Here is a 26140-nt window from a genome sequence, read left to right as displayed (position 1 = left end):
AGCCCATTGTTCTATGGAGAAGCTGTGGCCACATTGAAGCCACAGTTTTGTTCAGTGCAAGAAATTTTTTTGTTTTGTTTTGTTTTGTTCATTATGAAAGAGGAAAAAAACCTGACTAAATCACATAATTACAAATGGTGTTGTCACAGTTAGAATTCTTTTATTTCTACACAAAAAAAAAATTCTTTTTAAAATGATAAAACTACTTTGCACTTGGACTTGGAAGGCCAAATTTTGGCATTTATTTGAATAATAGTTGTGAAAATAATGTTCAAGCAACACCACCCTCCCTCCCTCCGACAAAGTGGATAACAGACCAACAAATCAAGAAAATAAAATAAAAAACAAGACTGCCCTATCTGTCACGAGTTTTAGAAATTCGAGACCCAACTGATCATTAGGGATTTGGGCTAGCCCATAGTGGCAGGGAAGCTGCCTTCTTTCATCAAATATCTGAGCCCAAAATTTAATGCCACGTGGACATATACTCCTCCTCCTTCATCAAATATCCCTCCAAAAATATTTTTCATTTTCATTCTCTTAGTAAAACTCCGCAGGTAGCCTCTGTCTTGACCCAAAAATAACTAAAAATGGTTTCTCCCACCATATCTTCTAGCAGTGCTTTTTGCTTCTGCCCGCAATCACTAGCAAGAAACAGACCTGCCCCCAAGCAAAATATTTCCATAAACCCCAAGGAAAAAACTAATCAAAACAGAAAACTGAACATAAAAGATGCTCCAGCCCCGTCTTCAGCAGTCCAAGGTGGCGGTGAAGCCACCACCTACACTTCCCTTCCTCCTAAAGATGACTTTTCTGTTCCCCTTCATAACAATCCCATTAGAGAAGTGAAGTTATCTGACTTAAAGCCCCCTAAAAAACAGAAGGGTTTTGGAGAAAGATTGGATTTTGATGATAAAAGTGAGGATGAAAATGGGAAATTTGGGTTTGATTACGAAAAGTTTGAGCTTTATGAGGGGGGTTCTGATTCAGATTACGAAAGTGGTGATGATTTTGATGATGAGGATGATGAAATATTGGTTTTTGGAGATGGTGGGGATGAAAATGTGTTTGAAGGAATGACAGAGAAAGAAAAAGGGGTGCCAGCAGTAATGAGGTGTTTTGATAGGGCGAAAATATATGTAAAAGCAGGGGATGGAGGGAATGGAGTTGTGGCTTTTAGGAGGGAGAAGTTTGTGCCACTTGGGGGTCCTTCTGGCGGGGATGGTGGGAGGGGAGGGAACGTGTATGTAGAAGTGGATGGTTCGATGAATTCTTTATTGCCATTTAGGCAGAGTGTGCATTTTAGGGCAGGAAGGGGAGGGCATGGGCATGGGAGGAAGCAGAATGGAGCAAAGGGTGAGGCTGTGGTGGTGAAGGTCCCACCTGGGACAGTTGTTAAGGAGGCTGCTGGGAAAGGTGGAGTCCAAGGGGATGTGCTATTGGAGCTATTGCAGCCAGGGCAGAGGGCATTGTTGTTACCTGGAGGGAGAGGTGGGAGAGGGAATGCATCATTTAAAACTGGGATGAATAAGGTGCCTAAGATTGCAGAGAACGGAGAAAAAGGTCCTGAAATGTGAGTGCTTCTTACTTTCAGATTCCTTCTTTGAATTGTTTCTTTCACTGCTGAAAATATGATTGTTCTTTTGCTATTTCTAAAGATTTTAATCTATTAAGTCAGCATCTTATATGATGTCTGCTCTGTTTCTTTGATGGAGAGTTCAGAATGGTTGTTTAACCTAGGTTGTGTTAGCCAAAGACTATGCTGTTTTAGATGTGCACGAACTTCAAAAGGTGGAAAAATATAAGAATTTGAGAAATCAAAGAAAAATGTAAACAGATATTCTTTCAAAAGCATTATCTGGATAGCAATTGAATATAGCTCCTTGAATACTAGCCAAACGCATTGTCAGCCTCTATGCAAATTCTAGCAAAACTGCTTACAAGAAACTCACTGCCGCAAATGAAAAGCCCATGGAGTGCATGACATCGATCAAATGAAAAAATGATTCATACAGGTGGACTTGATTTAAGTCTGTTTCTCTCTCTCTCTCTCTCGCGTTGCGCACAGCTGGTCTGATGCCCATAAAGATAACCAAGAAAAAAGCAAATCTTTCAGGAACCATGTCCTTGATTGGATGACAGGCCACAGTGGTTAACTACAGTTTTTGTTTCCTCTATTTTCTATTACACATTGTGGACCTATCTAATTGCTCCAAGTAATAATATTCCTGACCAGGTGGTTGGAATTAGAGCTAAAGTTGGTTGCAGATGTTGGAATTGTAGGAGCTCCAAATGCGGGGAAAAGTACATTTCTCAGTGTTATTAGTGCTGCTCAGCCAGCTGTTGCAAACTACCCCTTTACCACTTTGCTTCCAAATCTGGGTGTGGTTTCATTTGATTATGATGCAACAATGGTAGTGGCTGATTTGCCAGGGCTGCTTGAGGGTGCACATCGAGGTTTTGGATTAGGCCATGAATTTCTTCGGCACACTGAAAGATGTTCCGTTCTGGTAATTGTTTGGAGGACCCCCAAATATTATTATTTACAAGCTTTGCACATAATAATAGCAACTGATGCTATGTAGCTTACATGCTTTTGCATGTAAAAATAGCAAGTCATGATAGGCTGCTTACAACTTTTTGTGTGTAATAAGAGCAACTGATGAGTGTAGCTTCATTTGGTTTTCATTATATATTTCACGTTTAACTTATTTTGTGAGCCTTGAATTGCATATTCTGTGTTCTCTGTTTATAAACCACACTTAGGTTTAGCATTTGTAGGTCCAAGCTGTGTATTATTGGGCCCACCATCAATCTGTCTTAAGATTTCCTGGCTGTGTGGCTTCAGTGACACCCACATAATCCTGGTAGCCCCAAAGATTAAACTGCCGGCCATAAATGTTTATTCTTTCACTTGTCCTACCCATCAATTAAAATGTTGTATAGTGTCTGCTTCCTGCTTGAATCTTTAGTTTCCCTGCCAGGTGGTTATTGATTGTTGGACTATTTTTTCTTTGGTGGTTCTTTGAATTGCCATTATGCTATGAGATCAAAACTCCACCTTTGTCTAACTAAATTTTGGTGCATAGGAAAATGTTCTTATTTACTGATTGGGATAACTCTGGTGGATTAGGTGCACATGGTTGATGGCTCATCGGAGCAACCAGAGTATGAGTTTGATGCAGTTCGTCTAGAGTTGGAAATGTTCAGTCCTGAACTTGCTGAAAAGCCTTATGTAGTTGCATTTAATAAGATGGATCTTCCAGAAGCATGTGAAAATTGGATATCATTCAGAGAAAAATTACGTTCTTGTGAGATTGAACCTTTTTGTATGAGTGCAGTGAAGAGTGAAGGAACGCAAGAAGTGATATGTGCTGCTCATAGACTTGCTAAGGAAGTAAGAGAAGTCAGTAAAGAAGGTCAGAAATCCATGTTAAGTTCTCATTCTGAGTAATTGCTAGAATCTTAATTGGTGCTTACCCAACCTGCCCCTTGAACTCTTGTTTCCCTGTTGTGTAAATTTACACTTTTGATTGTCACTGCAATTTTATATGCTCTAACCACTAGACCTTCTAATTCAGGTGCAACTGGTTCGGTAAATTTAAACCATGTGGCTGATATGGTGCAAAAGCAGCAAACTGCTCCAATAAATGAATTTGAGATCTCCCATGATAGTGATAGCAATACATGGCATGTTACAGGATCAGGTTTACAACGCTTTGTCCAAATGACAAACTGGAGGTACCAAGCTTGTTGGTCATTACTGTCAAGTCATTGTGTTTGCCAACACCCCACCCCCCCCCCCCCCCCAACAACAAAAAAAAAACTTTGTTGGAACTATCATGCTGGACAGATCAAGGGCATCCACCTCCCCTCAGGACACATAGTCAGATAGAAGTAACCTACATCTACCATGTCATAATGCTTTATATGTCTTTGTCTAATCATTTAAGTACGTGCTTCTTTGTTGGCATGCTAAAGTTCCTGTCCCCATGCTATATCTTGAATCTACTATACACATTAGCCATGATATGTATAATTCAAGATAATGGTTTTCATTCAAAATGCTGTTTGATATTAATCAATTTGTTCCTTTTGCAGATACATAGATTCTGCGAAAAGGTTTCAACATGTTCTGGAGGCATGCGGTGTGAATAAGTCTCTCATCAGACTTGGTGTGAAGGAAGGTGACACTGTTTTTGTTGGGGATGTAAGTTGAAATTATTTTTTCCTTTTCCTTCTCATCTTTAGCATGTTTTTTATTTCTATAGTTTTCTTCTTCAATTTTTATAAGATTCAGTTGAAGTGCATTGAGAGGATAAACCTCATCTGTAAATGTTCTTCATACTTGATTTCATAACAAAGTATTTACAAGTATATATTTTCCTCTATCCTTCCAGATGGAGTTGGTATGGCACGATGCTCCTGACAATGCTGGTCCCTCAAGTGTGAGGAAGTGGGCGGAAGATTCAGTTAAATGATCTTTGTTGATATCGTCGACTCAAGCTGTATCATTGCTAGGAAATGCTGGGAATAGTCGCAGGTAAATCTGGGGCACTTGTAAAATAGTGCCATCATCTGTAGCTTCGGGCAATAGTAAGCTCACGCTGTTTAATGCTTTTCCCTTTAATGGTTGATTGGAGGAATATGAAAGCAGTATTCATTGATTCTTTTATCAATTTGTGTGAGACAGCTAAAGTTCACTCAAGGTGATGCTTTCTGTGGCTGCCCATGTACGAATAGAAGCAGGATTACATTCATATTAGTGGTATAGACAATGAAGCAGTTGGCTTTTGAGTTCCTTAAATTGTTGTATTCAATGGTTCCTTAAATTGTTGTATTCAATGGTTCCTTAAATTGTTGTATTCAATGGTATTCAATGGTTGATGTGTTGAATCTTTGGATATGCAGAATCATCATGTAGTTGTAAATTACAGATTCAAACCTACAATGTACTTAAGAGTTTTACACAAAAAGGTATGCTGATGCGGAGGCAGATTTTGCTGCACATGCTTTTATTACCAGGGAGCTTGATGACTTCGCCTTTTAAGCCATTGTAAGAGTGGATCATGGTTCGTGCTAGATTGCTTGGTTCATTTCTGAGCTTCGCATTCAGGTCTGGCCAGATTGAGAAGTCGTCAATGTTGTAAATGTAGTGTTTGGCACTTAAAAAATCCAGTCTGGATTTCGATTTGCCGGTCTCTCCTTGTATTGTTTGTCGTGTTCAGCTGGATATAATCCAGCTTACTCTAATAATTTAAACGAGTCATCTTTTCTGACTTGATCACCACCTTGGCCTTAGATAATTAGAAATTGTTCAGAAGATCTGCTGAAGTAACTCCAAACAATTTACAATATATCGGTCACACTAGATACCTGTTGTAACAAAATGATAGTTAAGCACTCTTCTTCCTCTCATTTCAGCTTTTGTTTTGTCAAGTATTTAGTGATATATCTATGGCTGACTGTCATCATTTTTGTCTTTTCTTTTTTTTTTTTTTTGGGTAACAAGGAGTATTGATGCATAAGAAAGGGGAGATGAATATTATCCTTTCGTTTTTTTGGAATGGAGATGCCAAAGAATGGGGAAGCATCTAAATTTCATTTGAGCAAAGAAACAACAGGCCCAATGAAAGAAAAGAAGAGAAGCAACAAGCCGCATTGGCTGCATGAATTATGAAGGTTCCCAGCCTCAAGAATTATGCAGCTACAATTTCATGTTTCGGTAGGGATGGAAATCCAGCCGCCCCAAGAACTACAGTGTCGTGTGCAATTCAGCTTTCCTACCAAAGTGAAAATGCTTCAAATTGTTCAAAATTCTCCCTGAAATACTTCCAAAATTTTATATGAGTCCTGAATATCTAAAATAAGATAATATGGTCCTTGAAAATTAAAGACGGATAATGTGTTAATTCTTGCTTTCATATCCCACTCTTTTTTGGTCAAAAACAGTTGATATTATTATTATTCTGTTCAGCTCACGCGGCTACTAATTCACGGGAAAACGAGAATGACCTGAAGTCATACAAAGAACTAGTTAGCCCATTATTAATTCGTAATGACCTGAAAACTAATGCCATTCCCGACTCCATAGCTCTACCTATGTCATCTTGGTACTCTCCTTGTATTTGAAACATTTGTGTTTGGATAGCTCAATTTTGTCAAATAATATTTCGTTTGTATGATAAGCGCATTTCCTAATTTACCTTTTTATACTCTCAATCATCTTTTTATCTCACATACATTATATCACAAAAAAAATACTACGATAATTATTTTAAATAATATTTCAAATAATACTCTATCCGAACAGGAATGTAGAGGGTACGAATCATTTTCATTTAAGATATCATTCTTCAAGTATATATTGCATTTAATAGAGAAGTTCTCTGTTAAATATGCGTGGATTGGAGGGATCAGCATTGAAGTTTAGAGTGAGCGCCGAAATGTGTTGTTATCCTCTGAATTAGCAAACTGAGAAATATGAAGTTAAATCCTAAATGCTCCTACAGCATTAAAAAAAAAAAAACCCATCATATTTCTGAAAAGCAAAATGCTCATTGACAATCTGATCCAAAAAGATCAGAAGAGAAGAAGAAAGTTGACAATAATTCCTTCAGTACCACTTCGTTTCCCATGAAGACTTTTCACCTACACTTGAAAAGAATGAATGAAGATTCATTCACCATCACAAAATCTTTACTGCTTCTTCATGCCTCCTTTTAAGTTCTGTGATTCAATTCTCTCGGCACGTACCCGACTACAAGTACAACAAAAACCCTCAACAAATCTTTACTGCTTCTTCAACCCTCTTGATTCAGTTGTCAAGGGCACGTAGCCAAGTACACAAACCCTCGACAAATACACATGCATTTAACTCTGTCAACCCTGCAACGCGATCTTTCTTTTCGTTTCCTTCTCTCTCTGTACAGTATTTTGCAGGTCCTTCCGTGCTGACGTGGAATCCCAAGGAGCCGACACGTCTGCTTGCGTGGGCCCCCTTGATTACTTGGCAACAGTATCGAGTGTCACGTCACCATGCCCATCTCTTGTGTGGCAGTCAACAGTTAGCTGGCTTCTTCCTTCCTGTTCGACGAACGGTTGGTAATACAATCCGGATGTGTGTTTCCTCGGACTTAATTATTTTGATCTTCCGTACATGATTTCACCGTACCTCAAATCTTGGGCAGATATTTTTTGTTATCTTCCTTGCCAGAGAGAAAATTGGAAGGGATTGAGCGCAACTATTTGCACCTGTTGCAGACTTGCAATTGGCCAACAGATGAGCTCTCATGGTTCCTATGGAAATGTTAGGTTGTGTTTGGATTGCATTTCTCGTTATTTTTCATGGAAAAATTACTGTAACGATTTGATAGATGTGAGGGAAAAAGGTGATAGGGAAATGTGATCACGGAAAACGATAATATTTTCCGACAGAAACAAGCAATCCAAACAAGGCCTATTTTCTTAGTATATGTTGATTAGACTTGTTGGAAATTCTTCCGTCGTCGTTCGATCTTGAGCTTGAGTGTGCTTTCCTTCATTCAAATGCATATGTATTTTATATATGTATATATATACATAATTACAAAAAATAGGGGACCAAAAGAACTTGTAGGCATTCCAAAAATTAAACCCCTTTCTCCTCCAACTTCTTAAATTTCACTCTTTCTTTGTTAGAAAAAAAAAAATTTAAAAAGAACTTGTAGTCGTAGTTTCTCCAGTTAAATAGGGGACCAAAAGGATGGAAACTGGAAATCAGGAAAGAAAGAACTCAGGCTGCAAATGCTACAGTAATACCAATTGACATGGAGTCTCAAGTGGGTTGGCTATTCATGGACTAGCTATCTTCTCTTCCTCACGCAAAATCCGATAAGAGTCAGATGAGTGAATTTGCAGATTCTTGCCTCCCATCCCCACCCCACGATAATGGTACGAGAAAAGTACACGCTTGAAGCCTCGAGGCCTTGAAGTCTTAACTAATAATTGGGACAAGTTGCAGGGGAGGGAAGTGACACGCCTCATTGAATTTGCAAGTGGCTATTGGCTACTCGTTGGACACCTTCATATTCTACATTTTCATCTTGAGGGGGCGAAACTTGAAAGTTATACGAACTGGCTAGCTTATTGGTTAGTTCAAAATTCAATCCAATCAAGTTTTGCTAGATCTATTGAGCTGCCCCCTTCTTGGAGATAAATGGTGAAGGATAAATAGCCAAATTTCATGCGTCACCATACAATGCCCGAGGTGAAATATGCACTGTCCTAATCTTTCAAGTTTACCTGTGTCTTACTGTGAAATTTACACAATAGCTCTCATAACAGAAGTGTAATTAGCTGTTTACGTTCATCTAACAGTCTTTATGGTCACATGAGGCTTCTCCACTGTCTGTATATCTGTACCACGTTGAAATATGAGACAACATGTCTCAACCCATCCCAACAACTGAGCAACAATATCCCTGATATTCCCCTGGCTACTTGCAGCTGCAGGATTGTAGTAGTAATGTTGTGATTAAGCAGTAGAAAAAGGAACAAGAAAAACCCTTCAAGGAGCCTTGTTGAGGGCTCAGTTTTCCTTTGGAAAGAAATAAGAATTCAATTCTGAGCCGGTCAAAGACAAACAAAATCCCTTGATCCCTTCCCCTCAGTCTCGTCAAAGTCCAAAGGCTCCCAGAGAGTCCTTAGTCCTTAGAATGTCATAATCTTTTTCCCCAAATTCCGGGTGACCTTAAGTATCTTACAACAAAAGTGTGTGCATGTTCATGTTTGGGAGAATGTGCAAAATTCCAATCTGACCAAAACAAGTTTCTCTTGTCAGGATGGAACTTAGGGATGGAAGAAGGAGGCCCCCACTTCACTTGACATTTTCCATACTTTTGTGTTTACTTTTCAAGAAAAGGGATCCAAATAAATTCATGCATGTTAAGGAGCTGCCATCCAACAAATACTAGCAGTACTAATAAGTTTTAGCACTTTATTAGTAATAAACTTGAAGTACTTAAATACCAAGTGGATCACATCTTTTCATATGAGGCTTGACCGACTATTCATGTAATTCAAATTCTAAACTTCTTGTGGCATACCTTTAATACAAGGAAGGCATACTCCAGCATCATTTTCAATTCAAACTTTGTTACTACTTTCCTGAGACCGCTCCATCCATCACCATAATAAAAGAAAATAAACAAATAAAATCCCTTATTTTTCATAATTATCTTCTGATATGACACTTTTTTGGTCTATTAGGGAAATGACCTCAAGACTGCTTTCTAGTCACTGTTTTTATTCAATTCTCGAATAATTTTTATGGTGGATCAGTCAAGACTCCCAGATTTTGTCTAGGTCATAAGACTAAAAGATGATGACTGTTTTTCATTAAAACTCAACTACTTATGCATTGAATATGCTCTCCTTGTCCTCAATTTTTCAATTTGTTTTTGTTACCACCATTTATGCTTTTCATAATTCGGGGCAGACCATTAAGAGGAACAAGTGGCAAACACTATAGAATTCTGGTATGATAGGGACATAAAAAGGGGTTGACCCGTTTGATTATATGATTAGCTTATGGTGTTCCCAATGCCAATTAGGCATGTGAAACTTTAATCAATACGGAAAAAGTTATGAGTGTCCTGTTAGAACTGCTGATGAAATGGTTTAGTGAGCGATAGTGTCCCACTAATTGTTTATATTTGAGGGCATGTGGCTTCCTATGTCTTCCTCAACCTTTTGATTGCTCTTTTGACTATAGCCTTTTATGCTTCCTTTTAGATAAGGACACAGATCCACGACTCCCTTAGTCCCTTTAGACCAAAAAAAAAAGTTGTTTTTTTTTTTTACAAAATTTTTTGGCCTAGGGAATTTTGCTCTTGGTTAGCTTGTAGTAAAACCTAAGCAGACGTCGTTACAAACTTCTCCAGTTTATATTATTACGAAGAAATCCACCCAGATTGTCACGCCAAGGTCTGGATAAGTAATTGCATTGCTTTTTGCAGGCATTTCATTCTTTGACCATTCCATCATATTGAGTATATTGCAAAACAGCGTCATGAGGAGTGCATTAAAACTTGGAATGGGGACTCAGACTATATTATTTGCCTTCATTGTTCAGTGTGTATCTAGTTCAAGAAAAAAATCAAGTTAAAGAAGTTCAACCAACAATAATTAATCTAGTTTGGGTTTGGCAACATTGGTTATAATCCCTCAAGATTAGCCGTTCAAAGGGGAAAAACGAAAAGAACTAATGGTTGAAGAAACGTACTTAATTAGAAGACTTTGGTTGAGAAAAGATAGAAATTCCCAAAAATTCTTACATTATTTCAGTCCATACTGGTCATTCTCAAGGTATCAGAAACGATCCCTGAAGAGATATTGATGAGTAGATCATTTTCTGCCCACCTCTAATGGCTTGCCACCAAAACCCATTCTTGGGCAAAGCAAACCACAATCAGTATATGGACAAATAATAACAATGTAGAAAGATTTAACGCGGAAAGAGCCTAGGGAAATGACATGCATATAAGGCTAAGTATTTTGACCTAAAGGTCTTGTGAATTGCCTCTATTGTCGTTGAATACTGACATTTTGTTGGTGATATTGTATTTCCATTACACAGGCCAATGCGATATCTCACTCAAACTTATGCTAGTCATTTTAGTTAAACTTAATCTTTAACTGCTCCCTTTGAAAATTTATAGAGAAGACAAAGAGTGTGGAAGGAAACTTGCTGCAGATAACGCGGATAAACATGTGCAACCCTACACTAAATAGAAGTTACCACTTTTGATACCTTCAAATTCAAATAGTTCGAGACTCTCAAGGATATGGAGACAAAAACTTCTTTGCTCTTTTCTTATCTCTGTTTCATCCTCAACTAAACTAGTTTTGCTTTTGAGTTTCTTTTTTAAAAATGAGTAAGTGACCATCCACCACATGTTTTTTGAGATGCATGAGCTGGTTGATTTTCTGTAGGATCACTAAATTAATCTTATGTTGGCACAGTGACTTAATTAATAGTCATGCATGCATGCATATTGATCAAATGAACAAAAGGTGAAAGGGAAACAGGGATTACTGTAAATTACACGAGGCAAATGAACAAGGAATATAAATCTTAGTTTAGGGAAGCGTATGAGCAAAATCAAGACATTAGAAGTTAGAGAGAGTACCCCAGGAAGGGAAGCCAAGGACAAAAAAAACAATTGTTATTTGGAAATACTTGGCTCCATAGAAGTATTCTCGAACCTTTACCACGGCATGTCAGCATGTGCTTGACAAAAGTTAAGAGAATCTTCATTTTCATCCTAACAATAATACTCAATTTTATATTTACGAAAACAAATGATTTTGATGTTAATGGAATACTAACAAAAAGTTAATAGTAACATAAAAATGCTGAAAAGTACAAATTTTGAAAAAGAGCTAGATGGTCTTGAGATGAATGACATGTTGCAGTGTCCTTTTGCCCCCTTTGATTGTAAGAGAGATCAGATGAGTCTTTAAAAGAGCTCACTCCTAAGGACTGCATCCTACACATTCTCACAGCCTTCCATCTCTGCATTTCTGCTGTAGCTCTTAAGACAACCTTTGTTCTCATACAGTCTCCAGGCCTCTAACTCTGGCCTAATCTTCTTCATTCTTTTCTGCGATGTCCACCTCCAAAACCCCAGAAAAACCCTTCAATCTCTATGAACCAATCCTTACACAAACAGGATTTACTTTACTACAAAGAAACACTTCTGTTTCCCAACCTAGTGAGAAAAGAGGTCGCAGAAAGCAAGCAGAACCAGGGAGGTTCCTTGGCGTTAGAAGGCGGCCTTGGGGCCGATACGCTGCTGAAATCAGAGATCCTACCACAAAAGAAAGGCACTGGCTTGGTACATTCGATACTGCTCAAGAAGCCGCCCTTGCTTATGATCGAGCAGCACTTTCCATGAAGGGGACTCAAGCAAGAACCAATTTTGTATACTCAGATAACACAAATTTCCATTCTCTTATCAGCCCTTTTGATCTCCAATCCATACTGCCGCCATCGCACTCGCTGACCAAGAACCAAAATAAACAACATGATGCTACTAAACATCCTAGTTCTTCATCTCAGGCCAGAGAGCATCCAATATCATCTGACAATGACGCTTGTTCTCAGTCCTCTTATGGTTCATCCCCTAGTGAGAACTTCTTTTTCTCTAGCGGGAGTGAAACCAACTCAGGCTACTTGGACTGCATAGTTCCTGATAATTGCTTAAAGCCTCCATCTCATCACAAAGAGTACTCAAATAACAGCAATGCTGATCAAACATCAGTTGACCAGAGTAATTACTCAAATTTGAGGGTTTTAGAGAATCAATCACATTCTGATGCTGACGTGACTAATGTTCTTCCTGTGGATTCTACAAACCCTGGAAACTTTTCGTGCTACGAAGGACTTAACTTTGGATTCTTGGAAAACGAGCAGTCATGGGAGATGAATTCTTGTGAGCTTTCAGCAGTGATCAACAACCCATTGATGGGTGAAACTGGATGCATGGAGGGGTATGATCCAACCGTGGACAATACAAGTCTCGAGTCAATGGCTGCAGCCACATCATCAGCTGGCTTCTCCTCTGTATTTCCTCCATTTGCATTTGGTGATGTTGTTGACTCGGGATATCCCCTATTCTAAGTTCCAATGCTGTCTCGTAACTTACTGACTTGGAGTTGAGCTATAACTTCTCCAAGTTACAACTCTTTTTAACTTGCATGCAGCTTCTCTTTCTTGATTTTCCAGTTTTCTTCGCTCTTTTCTTTTGACCTTTGCATGAAAAATGTAATTACTCTAGAGCTTCCTATATTTATCAGAAACTAATATAATGTTTTCGATTGCCGGATAATGTTTTGTTGTTCAAACTTCATTTGCTCATAAATAGGCAAAAAACCGAAAAGGGCGTTAAGTGTTTCTTTCCGCTAGGGCTAGGGCAGGCATTTTTTTACGTTCGCGAGTCATGCAACATGCATTCCATTCTTGCGCACGACAAGCGTAGCTTCTTATTTTACGTAATTCCCTAGTAGTACGATAAAATTCCGGGAAGGGTTTTGGTTGCACTCGATTTCCTTGAATATATGAACATACATAACTCTATCCAAGTAAAAGACCCAACCTACATTCCCTGCGGTAGATTCGCTGTGCCAAACAAAGACATGTCTCCGCAAGCATATACAAGAAAAAGACGTCCTCCCAAGTGATAGTCCCTTTTTTCCATGCCCTTTAAAGAGAGGGTCCTTGGAGGTTGGTCGCTATTTCCACTTGCAACCACAAACATCCGGGGCCATTTCTTGTTTAGACTTTAGCCTCGCTTTTAAGGTTTTTTTTTTCTGGTTTTGGGGGGTGCAACAAGCAAGAATCAGACAATACTTTGCAAAGATTGATCGATGTAGTTCCTGTGCCAGTTTTGCTTTCAGACCAAAGGTGTCCTCCTATTTGTCTAGTTGAATTAGTAAGACCCAAATCCATCACCTTCTATACAAGTTACCTACGTCTTTTCAAAATCTTCTACGTACAGTTAATAGAGTGCCTTGTTTCCCAGTGCTTGTGCAGTATTAAGCATGCATGTTATGTCGCAGACCCTTGTTTAACCCAAAATTTTAGAAACTATACATACATATGTTACTTTCAAGGGAGAGCTTGGTTGGGAAATTAGTTGGAAATTTTTCTACATCCTCGATGAAAACCAGGAGGAACACCAAGCTTATATGGCGACTCTGTGGGTTTGTGCAACAACACCCCAATAAGAAAGCAGTTCTGTACGTAATAAATATAAAAACTAAATAAATAAATAAATAAATCAGTTTTATAACTCATTGCAACCATGGACTCAACTTCCAACTGAAGAAGTAAAAGGCTCCCAAAGCCCGTTCAACATTACCTTATGTTAAGCACATATAATCAGGCTAAACGAGGAAGCCATGGATGTGATACTTGCAAGTTCCGATGTGCAAAAATGTACATGCCATTACCTGACCCAAATCCCAGATGCTTTATTTCCGAGGGTTGACCATAAATTATAGTACAAGCACAAACGAGGCAACCATCTCCTCATAAACAAAGGAAGAATGAAAATAGAAATTCTTACATTGTCAAAGATGTATCTTCATTTATCAGATGTATTGAAGATAAATTATCGAGAAGCGTTCAGCCAGTTCATATCACAACATAACCATATAATTTATACATATTAAGGCAGTTTTACATTGCCTTCTTGCAGTTCCCTTATGTGATAATTTGCACAACAAAGCCCCATACAAAAAGGGGGTAACAAGGAGATACTGGTGTTCATTCCTAAGTCAAGTTGGAAGCTTGTTTCCAAATTTGAAGATGGCCATGAAGGCAGTCAAATTTGAAAGAAGAATAATATGAAACTGATCTTTTTCGTTCCGAAAAAGATTCCAATATAAATGGGGACAACTGACAACAAGCTCCAAAATTTGGGCTGGGGTGTAGAATTTCTAAATGTGAGGTGGGTATTTTCTTGTTATTCAGAACCAGCATGAAGCTATACCAAGATTGCTGGATCATTTGAGGTGGGCATGGCTTATTGAAAATGGAAATGGTGGCCATGTAATGATACATGAACACAGATTAACAGAGCTACAATCTCCTAGACCTGATTGATGGAACCATGATGACTAATGAGAAACAGCCCCCTAGGAAGTGATTTGCATAAAAAATATATCACTGGGTCCATGAGAGTTATCCACAAAAAAAGATTGTAATTGCTTAGCTTCACTTTGCTCAGCTTGACGTGCGAACCTCACTTCCATGTACTGTACTACTGCTGCCGCTTGAAGTAGAGGTTCCCTGTCCAGGCTGCTGAGTGCTTGAATGAGGGACTATACTGCTCTTTGAAAACAATGAACCAACAGAACCACTGGAAGCGCTCACAGAAGACATTCGGCTGGAGAAGGCATCCTTGCTGGATCCAGAAATAAGTTCAGGCCTCAAGTCTGATGAGGAGGATGATGGAGCCAAAGTACCCATTGAAGATCCAACTGGATAAGGAGCAACAGGCATATCAGCAAGAGAAGATGCAGATGGACTATAGCTTAGAGTCCCCATTGGGTGATCAAACTTGCACGAAGGCCCAAATTTGCATACCCCATTTTGTAAATAGTGAGAACAGACAGCCGCACCCTATGGAAATTATAATGAACATAAGAATCAGTCAAAAGAAGCTTATCCTAAGAAAAAAGAAAGCTTCTTGAAGGAAAAATAGCAAGAGAACTGCAATTTTCACAGTTTCTAGGTCTATGGAAAAAGCTAGAAAGAATATGAACGTGAGGGTGGATTCTTCGAGTGTCTATTTGCATCTCAAGACCTTAGAACATCAAGAGTCCTCATACAGCATACCCAAATTTAGAAGAATCACTGCTAATCCAAGTGCTTCTATGTTTCAGTTACGATGTTTTGATCTACTCTTCATGCATTTATCTAAGAATCAGAAGGGGAAGTAAGTGAGCAGTACCAAGGTATATCAGAAGAAAAATAACAGAATATTGTAGTCACAGGTCAATAATGTACAGTAGAAGAACAGATTAAAGATTAACAACGATAACTTGGCAACTAAAAGAAGAGTTTTGCCATGAAAACAATTTGAACAGCAAAAAGATGTCCAAAGAAATTCTTTGTTCCAATGGAAAACAAAGACAAGAACTTTTGTCACGGATTGTCCCTCAATGAAAATACCCCTCCAACCTATACCCTCTTATTGCTCCAACCCTCCCGACTGCCAAGCCCTCAATAAAAATTTTGTAGAAGAAAGAAAAAGGAGACCACATAAACAGGTAATCATTCATGAACTGCACATGATTTTCTGGTGCTTATATCTAATTCATAAGAGTGAGTTCCCAGCATTTAAACTGACTACACCCCACTTGCCAAATATATGCATAATAAGAAGCTTTTTGTGCTCTCCTTTTCCAGATAAAATGTGTTAAATAATATCAGCAATATGCAGTGGCAGATCAAATAAAATGGAAAATTAAAGCTTTGAGCACATTTGACTTCTCCATAGATAAGCAACTAGTCAAGCATGAGTTTCAAACGACAAGATCACATAGAAGGACCTAGCTCATGTATGATGTTGCGATATAAATCAGCAATTACGGGTAGAAACTGTTACAAAAATAAACATGTTAGGCGATTATTTAGGAAGCTGCAAGCACCTACCGTAGCAGCTTATACCTGTGAAGATAAACACAAATTGACTGCTTTACATACACTCTCAACCAAGAAAATGGAAACAAATATTACATCATAAAGTATCAAGCATGCAAACAACTTCAGATATACTCTCTCGAAGCAAAATTTCCATCCTCTACTGGCATCCTAACTAAAAAGTTTACCATCATCCTTGGCATGAAAAAACACTTAGCCTAACATAAACAATTTTTAGGGGAAAAAAAAGCTCAACTTTCTTTCCAACTCACATGAATGATCTTGCATATGAGATTGTAAGCTTAGAAAGCTTTATCAGACTCATTCTATTGGGGCTTTACACTATGTAATCTCAAGAATTTATGAATGCATTGACTACTTTGCTTCAACTCCTAATTGTTACTTACTGCTACATAGTTACTTTTTTATTCAACTTCAAATTACCACATCCATCTCGCAACAAAGGTCACAGGTTGGTCTATTCCGCTCATAATAGTTCTGATTTATCAACCATTTTATTACTTGACCATATTTCTCTGCAATCTCATGCAGAAAAGACAGTTAAGTCCTGGATGGATTTCACCTACAAATATTTAACAATCTTTCAATAAACAGTGCTGTGAAAAAAATAAACAAAAAATAACCAGTGAATTCAAACCCAGCAGTTTTCAGAAGTTAAAAAAAAGGTAACAGATAATGTTTTCAGCTGCAACAACAATCTGCAGCTTCTGGTGTCCCTTGAAATGCTATAGCTCAGACCATAAACTGATAATTTTATATTTATGATTGTTGATCATACACCACTAATCATATAGTAAACTTATTAAAGGAAGCATAATAACCATTTACCACCTAGTGCTACTATATGGGTGTATGCTGATAAGCCAGATTTACTATACAAGTAATTTCTCCTCCTTTTTGATAAATAATTTCTTTATAAGTTTTTTGTAGTTCAGGGTAATTTGACATGACAAGGGGAAAAAAATTAGCACAAAGCACTGGATGCAGATACATCAAACAGTGAAAGGGGGCAAAACCAAGACACTGGGGATATGGAGATGGACAACAAATATGCATACCTGGAATTACATAAAATCCAGTGTGCATCTAAAGCTGTATCAACCAAACAAATTGAAATGAATCTCAGATTCATGCATGCTGAACATTTCAAAATGCCCAAGCTAGTGAGAAAATAAAATGGACAACTTACTGATTGTCAAAAGTTAAAAAAAAGGTACAACCATCCATGGATAAACCAGTATCCTCACAACTAAGATGTGTCCCAGAGAGAATAAGAAGTAATTTTAGCTTAACAAGATTCAAAGTAAGAATGTTTGCATGGAAAAATAGTCGATACACAAGAAGAAAGAGCAGGAATGACAGGAAGAGGGAACTTCCTGTGTTCCATCGATCTAAGTGAATACAGCTTGCATTATTACGAAAACATCAATGAAACATTTCATGCCTAAAAAAAAGAGACTTTCAACATATGCACATGTAGATATATTGCTAATGTTAATTAGAAAAATAAAATGAACTAACTAAAAATTTTTGGGCAAGGAATTGCAACTTCCACACAATTTCAAATGACAGAAACATAACCCCAGCTAAGTGTCAATTTGAGAAGGCATACCGGACGTAGAGGTAGACCCATGGGGCTAAGGACAGGATTTGCCTTCTGTGCACTCAATTCAGGCGGGTGATGATATCTACAAGAAGCCCCAAACTTACAGTCACCATATTTCATGTAATACTGGCATTCAGGTTGGCCAGGTCTTTCTGGAAAAGCATGTTCCCTCTGGCTGCTTCCTGAAGGACCAGCAGCAGGTGGAATGGATAGATACTGTCCTGTATATGCTGGAGCTGAAGGAGACAACTGAGTTATTCCATAAATATGGCCAGCTCCCATAGCAGGTTGATTACTTGCAGTGGCTGCAAGACTTGCAGGTGTCTACAAAAGTTTACATTAGTCAATACACTTTAATGAGGACAAATATGAAAAGATTTTGACAAAACAAACAGGCTCAAATGCACATACTGGGTAAGAAGTCCAAGCCGGAAGAGGAACCATTCCTGGGGGAAGCAGCATAGGACCATATGTACCAGGGATGTATGAACCTGGAAATAGAGTAGGCCTTGGAACTGGCCAGTTTCCAGGCACTACACCATACTGTTGAGATGATTGCACAGAAGGAGATTGCACAGGAGGATAAATAGCAGGCGCAGGTACAGTTGCTGGTGCAGGCAGAGGTCCAGGTCCAGGTCCAGGCGCTGGTGCTGGCATTTGAACACCGGCTGGCTGTGGATGATGATATTTACAGGTGACACCATACTTGCACTGCCCTGTTTTCACATAATATGAGCATTCCTTTTCACCCTGTGACAAGAACTTTGTGAGCTAGGTCAGAAGGATACGTGAAAAATATTGATAATCAAAAGGCTAAAAATGAATAAGACATCAAGAAGGAAAAGGCACAAAGTACAGACCGGTCGCAAAGGGTACCCAAAAAAATTAAGATTCACTGGTGTTTGAGATCCACTTCCTTGCCTTGGATGGTGATACTTGCAGGAAGCACCAAATTTGCAATTTCCAGTCCTCATGTAGAACTACAAGATTTAGTGAAGAACAGAAGCAACGTGAGATAGAAATTCACAACAAAAGCACATGATCGTGCCTCTGCAAAATCAACTACAAAGGAACACAGCAGCAAAAAAGCTAGGGAAAAGCTCAAAGTTCATTTATTTGCGCAAAGCACCTTCCTTCAATAACAGACATTAGAATCCAGGAGACTGATCAACATGTGGTACTAGAAATATCAAATGACAAACATTGCGTATGGATGTATAAATATTTAGCAGAATGTACAAAAATCTATCTTTAAACATTAAATAAATTTTATAGCTTTTTCACAAACAGAAAACAGTTAAACACCGGAAAAAAAAAAAAAAAACTTGTTTAGCCAGATTCCACTGAAATATGAAAGAGCCTTGCTTAAAGCAGGAAAGCTTTCTATTCCCTTACGTACAAGATTCACACAGCAATCAACAACACTGGAGCTCAGAATCCAAAAAGTAACATGCCAATATATGTGTAATACAGTATGTAGATTAAAGAACTTGTGAAGAAAATTGGATGGAGTTTGTGGTTGGAACTGAGTTCTGACTTCTAACTTGACCTAAAACACTAAAACAAAACTAACACGAGCAAGAAGGATGATCTGCATTGATAACTAGAATTCAAAATTTTAAAGGAAAGGGAATAGCAATGTGCAAGATATGTCAAAAAGAAAAAAGAAGAGAGAGAAGAAGAAGAACTTCATGATATCCACACACTGAAAAAGACGAAATCCAACCTTGTAGCTCTCTTCTCCAGGACAGACAACGCGCAGATGACCTAGAAAATGCACAAGGTGTACACTTCCCAAAAGACCAGTTTAAAGTTTCACAAGCAAAAACTCATCAAGGTATTTAATCCAATAACCTGCCATATTGATGATACATGCACCAACACATTAAGTGTGCTATCTCAACTTAACTAAGAGAAGCACTACCACGAGGGTAATGCAGTCAAGAACTCTTAACATATTATCCAAAGATACTGATCAACCAAAAAGAGGAAAAAAACGAATACATTAAATTAAAGTCCAATCAGTTATACTTGGACACTAAGAAAGATTCTTTACCATATTAGATTCAGCAAATGCATTTTCCAAATCAATCAACCTTGAATCACTAAAAACCCATTGATTTAAACTAAGAATGAAAAGGAACAAAAGATAAAATCATGACAACTCATTAAAGATCTCACTCTCTAGAACAGACAGCAAACAAACGAATCAGTAGATCACAGAATCAAGCAAATATGCATTCTAAAAGTGATCGTGTGGAAAGTTTGCAACAAGTGCATCACCAAACACAGAATATGACGAAATGTGGTCCGCTGAAAAAGGAGCTGAAAGTTGTACAAACCTCAATGAGCAGACAACCAAGCATAACTACGCTAATTCACGTTCATTGACTTCAAACTTTAACAAACAGTCAATGTATCCCAACAAGAACAAAAAGAGGAAGCATTTAAATGGAAATACCTGGCACACAGGCTGACCCACTCGCTCCGGATACTCTCCTGCAGTGGCCCTAGCTCCCATCGCCTAACATTAATTACCATCATCATGTTAAACCAATGCATGTGAAAAATCTGAATCTCGTAACTAAATCCAATGCGATCCAAAAAAAATACAATCTTTTTTCAAACAAAGCCCGAAAATCAGTGAAATCCAAAGATTGAATGACTAAGCTTAATAAGATCAAATCTAAGAAAAACCCGCTAAAAACCACGTGAAATCAAGACTATGAAAACAAACTAAACAGCTTCAACTGAATGATCACAACAACAAAGGCAAGGAAAAACTCGATTTGGACCTAAAAATAAGGGGGGGGGGGGGGGGAGGAAATTTTACCGCGGTACGATCACGGGGATGATTGAACCGACAGCGAGCGCCATAACCACATAAACCAGTCCTCAAGTAATAGATACAATCGGCCTGGTCGGGCCTTTCCGGGTACGGTTCGGGCCCACCCCCAAGGCCCAATTGCCACATAGGCTCTGCATTTCCCACAGAAAATTCATCACAAATTTGATAACCATCCAAACTGAGAATCCAGACATTTCACTAACTAATCCTCGCGAAATTCAGCCAAAATTCGCATGAAATTAACAAAATGCATGATCAAATGAAAATTTATTAAAAGAAAAAAAAAAGGGAGCATCTTTATTTGTTCCTGTAACTCCACCTTCTAGGCCGGTTTCCCCACTCGGGGCCGTCCATTCCGCCACCGGATCCGCCGTAGCCGCCCCCTCCATTGCCTGGGTCCCACTATACCTCTCCATTGTACCCTTTATTTTTACACCTATTCACAGTTTTCCCTTTATTTGATAACTACTTATGTACAGACATACACTAATATATACACAGACACAGAAACATAGATAGTATATTCTCGTATATGTAGATATAGGTACTAAAGTACAGTAGAAGAAGGCGAGAGTAGTGTTAGTGTGTGTGTGTGTGTGTGTGTGTGGGGAGTAAGCTGAGGAGTGGGTTTGATCGAGGGAGGGTTGAGGGGGCGGTGCTTTTGGTGGTTTAGACAGAGGAGAGGGAAGAAAGGCAAAGAAAAAGGGTGTGCGTTTTATATAGTGTGGCTTTTTTGTTTATATTTTGTTCTTTCTTTCTTTTAACTTCTCACACTCGCACATACGAGTTCGAGTGAGAGAGAGAGAGAGAGAGTCCGTGTGCTGTGTGTGCTCTGTGTGTGTGTGTGTGTTTTGGTTGGGAGATTTTTAAGTGCTTTTTGGCTCAAGTTTCTCTCTCACCTTAGGCTACCAAAAAAAGTAGTAGTGTGTTATGATGCATCTCTCTCTCTCCATCTTCTCTTCTCTTTGATGATGTGCTGTGTGAAGTGAGAAGTGTGATGTGTGATGTGTGATGTGTGTGTGTGTGTGTGAACTCTCACACTTCTTTATTTTTTTTCTCTATCAACTAACTATATATATTCTGTTTGTGCTGAGTGATGTGTGTGAAACGAAAGTAGAGTTTTGATCTTTGTTTTGGAGTCTGTGGGGCTTTCTTCTTCTTCTTCTTTTTTTTTTTCTTTTTTTAATATTAATTTCTTTTGGGGACATTTTTCTTCTTTTTTTTTTTTCCGAGACTGAGTCTGAGAGAAGTTGTGATCTTTGTGGAGGGAGGTGGGATGTGAAATGTGCACTGTGTGCGTGTGGTGGTTTTTTTTCCTTCTATTTTTTTTGTATATATTTTTTTTATTTTGTTGAGTATTTATTTATTGAATTCTCTCGGTCAGATAGTTTGTTTGAGTACGCGCCAAATAAGTGTACCTAACATGCAACGGAGGGAGATCCCACGCTTGATCTGGTTACTTCACAGCACTTAATAGTAGTATGCAGTTCGAGAAGCCGATGCTTTGAAATCTCCAAACTATCCCTATCTTTATGTTTGGGGTTTGGTTGCCTGCGTGATCACGAGGAAAAAAAAAAAAAGAACATGTGGCATATGCGAATCCATGTAAAAGTAGATTTTAGCAACTTCAATTATTTGAAGTTTTGGTTGAAGAGCCATAAATGGGCATGGATTAGGGGTGCAGAAGATGTGAACGAGTTCGGTGCTGATCGAAATCAAGTCGAGCTCAAACGATCAAACTGTGAGTCGTACTCGACCTCCAAAAGCTCTTTTAGTGCTCGAAAGCTCGACAAACTCGTTCAAGTAGTTATATTTTTTAATTAAATTATTGACATTATAAAATTACTCTTTTAGGTATGTTGCTTGTGAAATTTACTAATAAAATTAGAACCACTAACCGAACTCAAAGCCGAGTGCTCGAACTCAATTAAGTTAGACAACTGTTTCGAGCCAAGTTCGAGTTCAAATAGAAACCTTCTGAGTCGAGCTCGAGCTTCGACTCCCAAGCACGTTTGAGCTCGAGCTGGACTCAAATGCACCCTTAGTATGGATTCTACGAGAGTGTTGCTTCAATGTCGTTCTCTCCAGTGATATCTTTGTTCTGCTTATAATGGCAGGAAACGAATTTACCAGTGCAATTGCTTCGTTTAGATTATGTTTTTTTAGAAGTGTTTTTTAGAAAATGCTTCACAAGATTTGATGTGTATAAATCATAAAGATCAATGAAATATTAATAAGTGATTGAAATATATGTTTGTGCAATTTCTCCACAAAAAAAAAAAAATCCAAACAGATTCAAAGAAGTGGTTGATCTACATTCATTGTTGAGTTGAAAATTCTTAACGCTTGCGATGAGATTGTATATCGTTCACAATAGGCGACAAGAAATTTATTGTAATAGTACTCACAACTAGTATAAAGTTGTTGCATTTGTAACGCTTATGAAGTCTCTATCAAAATGTGTTGTATTAACAACTTGATACCCATCTAAGCACTGCTGATCCCTGAATCTGAGAAAAATGATTGCCTGATACAAATATTAGTTGCTGACAAGTTTATTTTTTTTTTTAAAAAAAAAAAAAGCTGAATTACCGACTAAACTAAAATGGTGAATGCACTTTGACGGTATGACATGGAATATACAATTGCAATATTAGAAATTAGAAAAGTGATAACCTGTCAAGAAAGAAGCATTGGTTACTATGATGGAGGTCAACCATTTTGAAAAGATTAAATAGAAAAATAAAAATTAGTGCGTTCAGCTGGATGGTTTTCAGTTTGACTAAATTAAGTGATTATGCAATTGGATTTTTCGTAGGTGCACTATCATCCATGAAAGCTGTGTCCAGATCCAAGGACGTCAAATTGGTTATCCTCTCAAGTACAATCAATTGGTACAAGGAATGCTTATATGTACTAGGAAAGTCACTTCTCATTGTAGATAAAAAGTTTGGTACCATTCGAAAAAGATGTTCCGTATTATATTGGAAATTATCATCTTGATCTTAGGATTGATGTCGATTTGACTCTCCAAAAAGCAAAACTTTAGAGGCCCTTTGAATTGCTATGTTTTAGAGTTTTTGTAGATTTCGAACAGCATCAAATTTTTTATTTAACCAATTTTTTTTCTTTTTTTTTGGATAGGAAAAAAAAAAACCTTCTCAGTTTTTGATAGAAAAAGAGTTCAGGTGATTTTCTGCTCGGATCACCGTCAAGGATCAAGATATATCCTTAAAACCATAAATCGCTTATAGAATATCTACAGATTTCCTACCAACACAGCCTTGAAATTGATGTGCCTTCCAAATTTTGGAACTCATAGTTTCTTCCATGATGATTACGCTTCATACTTACTTATTAATTTCCATGATGACTTCATAAATAGTAATAAATAAATAATAATAAAAATGGAGACGCTATCAATGGGCACAATGTTTGGAATGCCTATTAATAATTTAGTGACTGTGTATACAGAAAAGCAAAAGGCATGCTGCATGTGAGGTATAAACTTATGCAGCATGTCATAATAAAAATTCCTTCGACTACTTTATGAGACATTATTATTATTTATTGGGTGACTCTGCATAGGATTGAGCCTTGGATTTCAAAATCAAACATATGTTTGATTGTTAAACCGTTCCAAAGATTATGCGTAAGCAAAAATTTCTTAGTTGAATACGCGTGCAAATTAGGCATCATATTGTATTAGAAAGTTATAACAGATTTTTTTTACAAGTTTGTTTTGCCTTTTATTGGTACAACCATATGGGGTACATATTATAATGGAGAAAAAAAAAAAGGAAAGTAATCTAACGTAATATTTAAAAGAAGTCATGTAGCTTATTTTTATCTCTAAACTCTATTCTATGTTTGTTTTTTATTCTAACAAAGACAAAAACGCACACATGGACGCACACACAAGTGACATGTTGCAAGGCTCTTGCCTTGACCATGATTAGATATATCTCATTATTATTAAGTATCATAACCTTCAAAAATTTCTATGTACATCATTTGATTACTATACATTTTATGTACGCATGTCGTTTAAGGAGGGGCGGATAGTAAGGAACGAGGGATTGTAAATTGGATAGTAAGCTATGCATGTTGTTTGGTTGGATCTTACTCAAATCCGATCTAAACTCATCATAATTTTTAAATTCAAACAAAGAATTATTGGTCCAAGTAAAGTTTGAATTCATAAAATTCAAATCCAATCCTAGGCCATATGCAGATCCATAAATTAGATAATAATAATATTACGAGTAATTATAGCTAGTATTTCATTCTTTTGAATTATAAGTCTTTGCATGCAACATTCTTGAATATTAATTTTATAATCCGAAAATGGTGATTGGGGTTTATTTTATGTTATGTTTATATACTTGTTGGATATCTACGCCATGGCTACTAGCCTATGTGTGCACGAATTTAGTAGGTATGGATTTTGCATGTAATAGATTCGACTAAGACCCTATCTATTGAGACACGTGTAACTCTGACATTTTCAATAATCTGTTTCTTTTCTCGTCCGCAACGAGTATGAAATTCTTGAATTCCAGTCATGAAAGATATTCAATGGGTATGAAATTCATCTCGATTCTGTGAAAATCAAAAGAAGAAATAATGCAGTAACAAGAGGGTCTTCTGGGTATTTTCATTTTTTCCACTGTTCTCCTCTTAATTTCATATATTCTTCAATAGAAATAAAAGCGTGGAAGAAGGTGCGAAATTCTGGCAACGTTCGATGCGGACACGGGAGGCGTGACAGTATTCATCCACCAATAACAAAGTGACGCGTACCCTCCAAAACCCGAGCTCACCAACGCTGTCTTATACGCAAATTAATCGTATCCCACGCGCTTATTCAAGAGTGTGAGTCACTGCTTATTTAAGATGGGATTGATTGTATACTTCTTGATAAAAAAACTGCTTTCAAATGTCAAACCTCTCGAGTCCTTGAGGTTCATGCGTTAATTAACGGTCACTTTTAACGAAGTTGGAGAGTGTTTACGGACTCTGACAAAGAGAGTGGGGTGATTAATATGTTAGTTAAACGTAATGAAACATGTAAACATCATAGGAAAGTGGAGGTTAGTTTCAGTTGCAGTTCTGTTGTGCTGTGGTAGTAAATTTGCGGGAATCTAACGGCTGGATTTTGGAGTCCAAATTGGATGGCTGGGATCTAGTCTGCTGTCAGAGTTGTTGCATAGTGGAAACTGGAAAGACGAGATTGACTATTCTATTCCCTTGGGAAAAAAAAAAGAAGAAGAAAATTGACTCTTGCATTTGGGACTTCGTGTCTTTTGACCCAAAAAAAAAAAAAATTTTTTTGGGGCTTTTTGAGTTTTTCTCCTTCATATTTCCCTTTCCCTTGTCACTGTTTTGATTCTTGAAGGATCCAAATGTCAGAGCATAGTTTAGTTGGGAAGTACACAGGAAATAAATGCACAACTTTATGTGACAAAGAATA

The 26140-nt window shown here is 37.8% G+C and overlaps 3 protein-coding genes across 7 annotated transcripts; 2 read left to right on the top strand and 1 right to left on the bottom strand.

The window, feature by feature from the left end:
• Positions 1-557: 557 nt before the first annotated feature.
• Positions 558-5418, top strand: LOC113764517 (GTP-binding protein OBGC, chloroplastic). 5 transcript variants are annotated; one of them, XM_027308434.1, is made up of 8 exons: positions 558-1573; positions 2237-2510; positions 3134-3419; positions 3582-3741; positions 4102-4210; positions 4401-4543; positions 4694-4768; positions 4912-5418. In XM_027308434.1, exons 1-6 carry the CDS (start codon positions 591-593, stop codon positions 4479-4481), a joined length of 1893 nt encoding a protein of 630 aa, XP_027164235.1. In that variant the 5' UTR covers positions 558-590; the 3' UTR covers positions 4482-4543; positions 4694-4768; positions 4912-5418. The 5 variants fall into 5 exon arrangements, with proteins under 5 accessions (XP_027164235.1, XP_027164236.1, XP_027164238.1 ...); XM_027308435.1 differs by having other exon boundaries at positions 4401-4596; XM_027308437.1 differs by lacking the exon at positions 4694-4768 and having other exon boundaries at positions 4938-5418.
• A 6232-nt stretch (positions 5419-11650) lies between these two features.
• LOC113764948 (ethylene-responsive transcription factor ERF086) lies at positions 11651-12664 on the top strand. The gene has a single exon (XM_027308994.1). It carries the CDS (start codon positions 11651-11653, stop codon positions 12662-12664), a length of 1014 nt encoding a protein of 337 aa, XP_027164795.1.
• A 1332-nt stretch (positions 12665-13996) lies between these two features.
• LOC113765397 (zinc finger CCCH domain-containing protein 58) lies at positions 13997-21509 on the bottom strand. The gene is made up of 7 exons (XM_027309559.1): positions 20987-21509; positions 20653-20798; positions 20281-20343; positions 18680-18799; positions 18231-18569; positions 17826-18143; positions 13997-15169 (listed from the first exon to the last, which is right to left on the bottom strand). The coding sequence occupies exons 1-7, from the start codon at positions 21081-21083 to the stop codon at positions 14771-14773; spliced, it is 1482 nt and encodes a 493-aa protein (XP_027165360.1). The 5' UTR covers positions 21084-21509; the 3' UTR covers positions 13997-14770.
• Between the last annotated feature and the right edge of the window lie 4631 nt (positions 21510-26140).

This window comes from Coffea eugenioides, chromosome 3, assembly GCF_003713205.1.
Source record: "Coffea eugenioides isolate CCC68of chromosome 3, Ceug_1.0, whole genome shotgun sequence".
Classification (NCBI taxonomy): Eukaryota; Viridiplantae; Streptophyta; class Magnoliopsida; order Gentianales; family Rubiaceae; genus Coffea; species Coffea eugenioides.
Note: the sequence above shows the minus strand (reverse complement) of the source record. Positions and strands in the feature narration are given on the sequence as shown.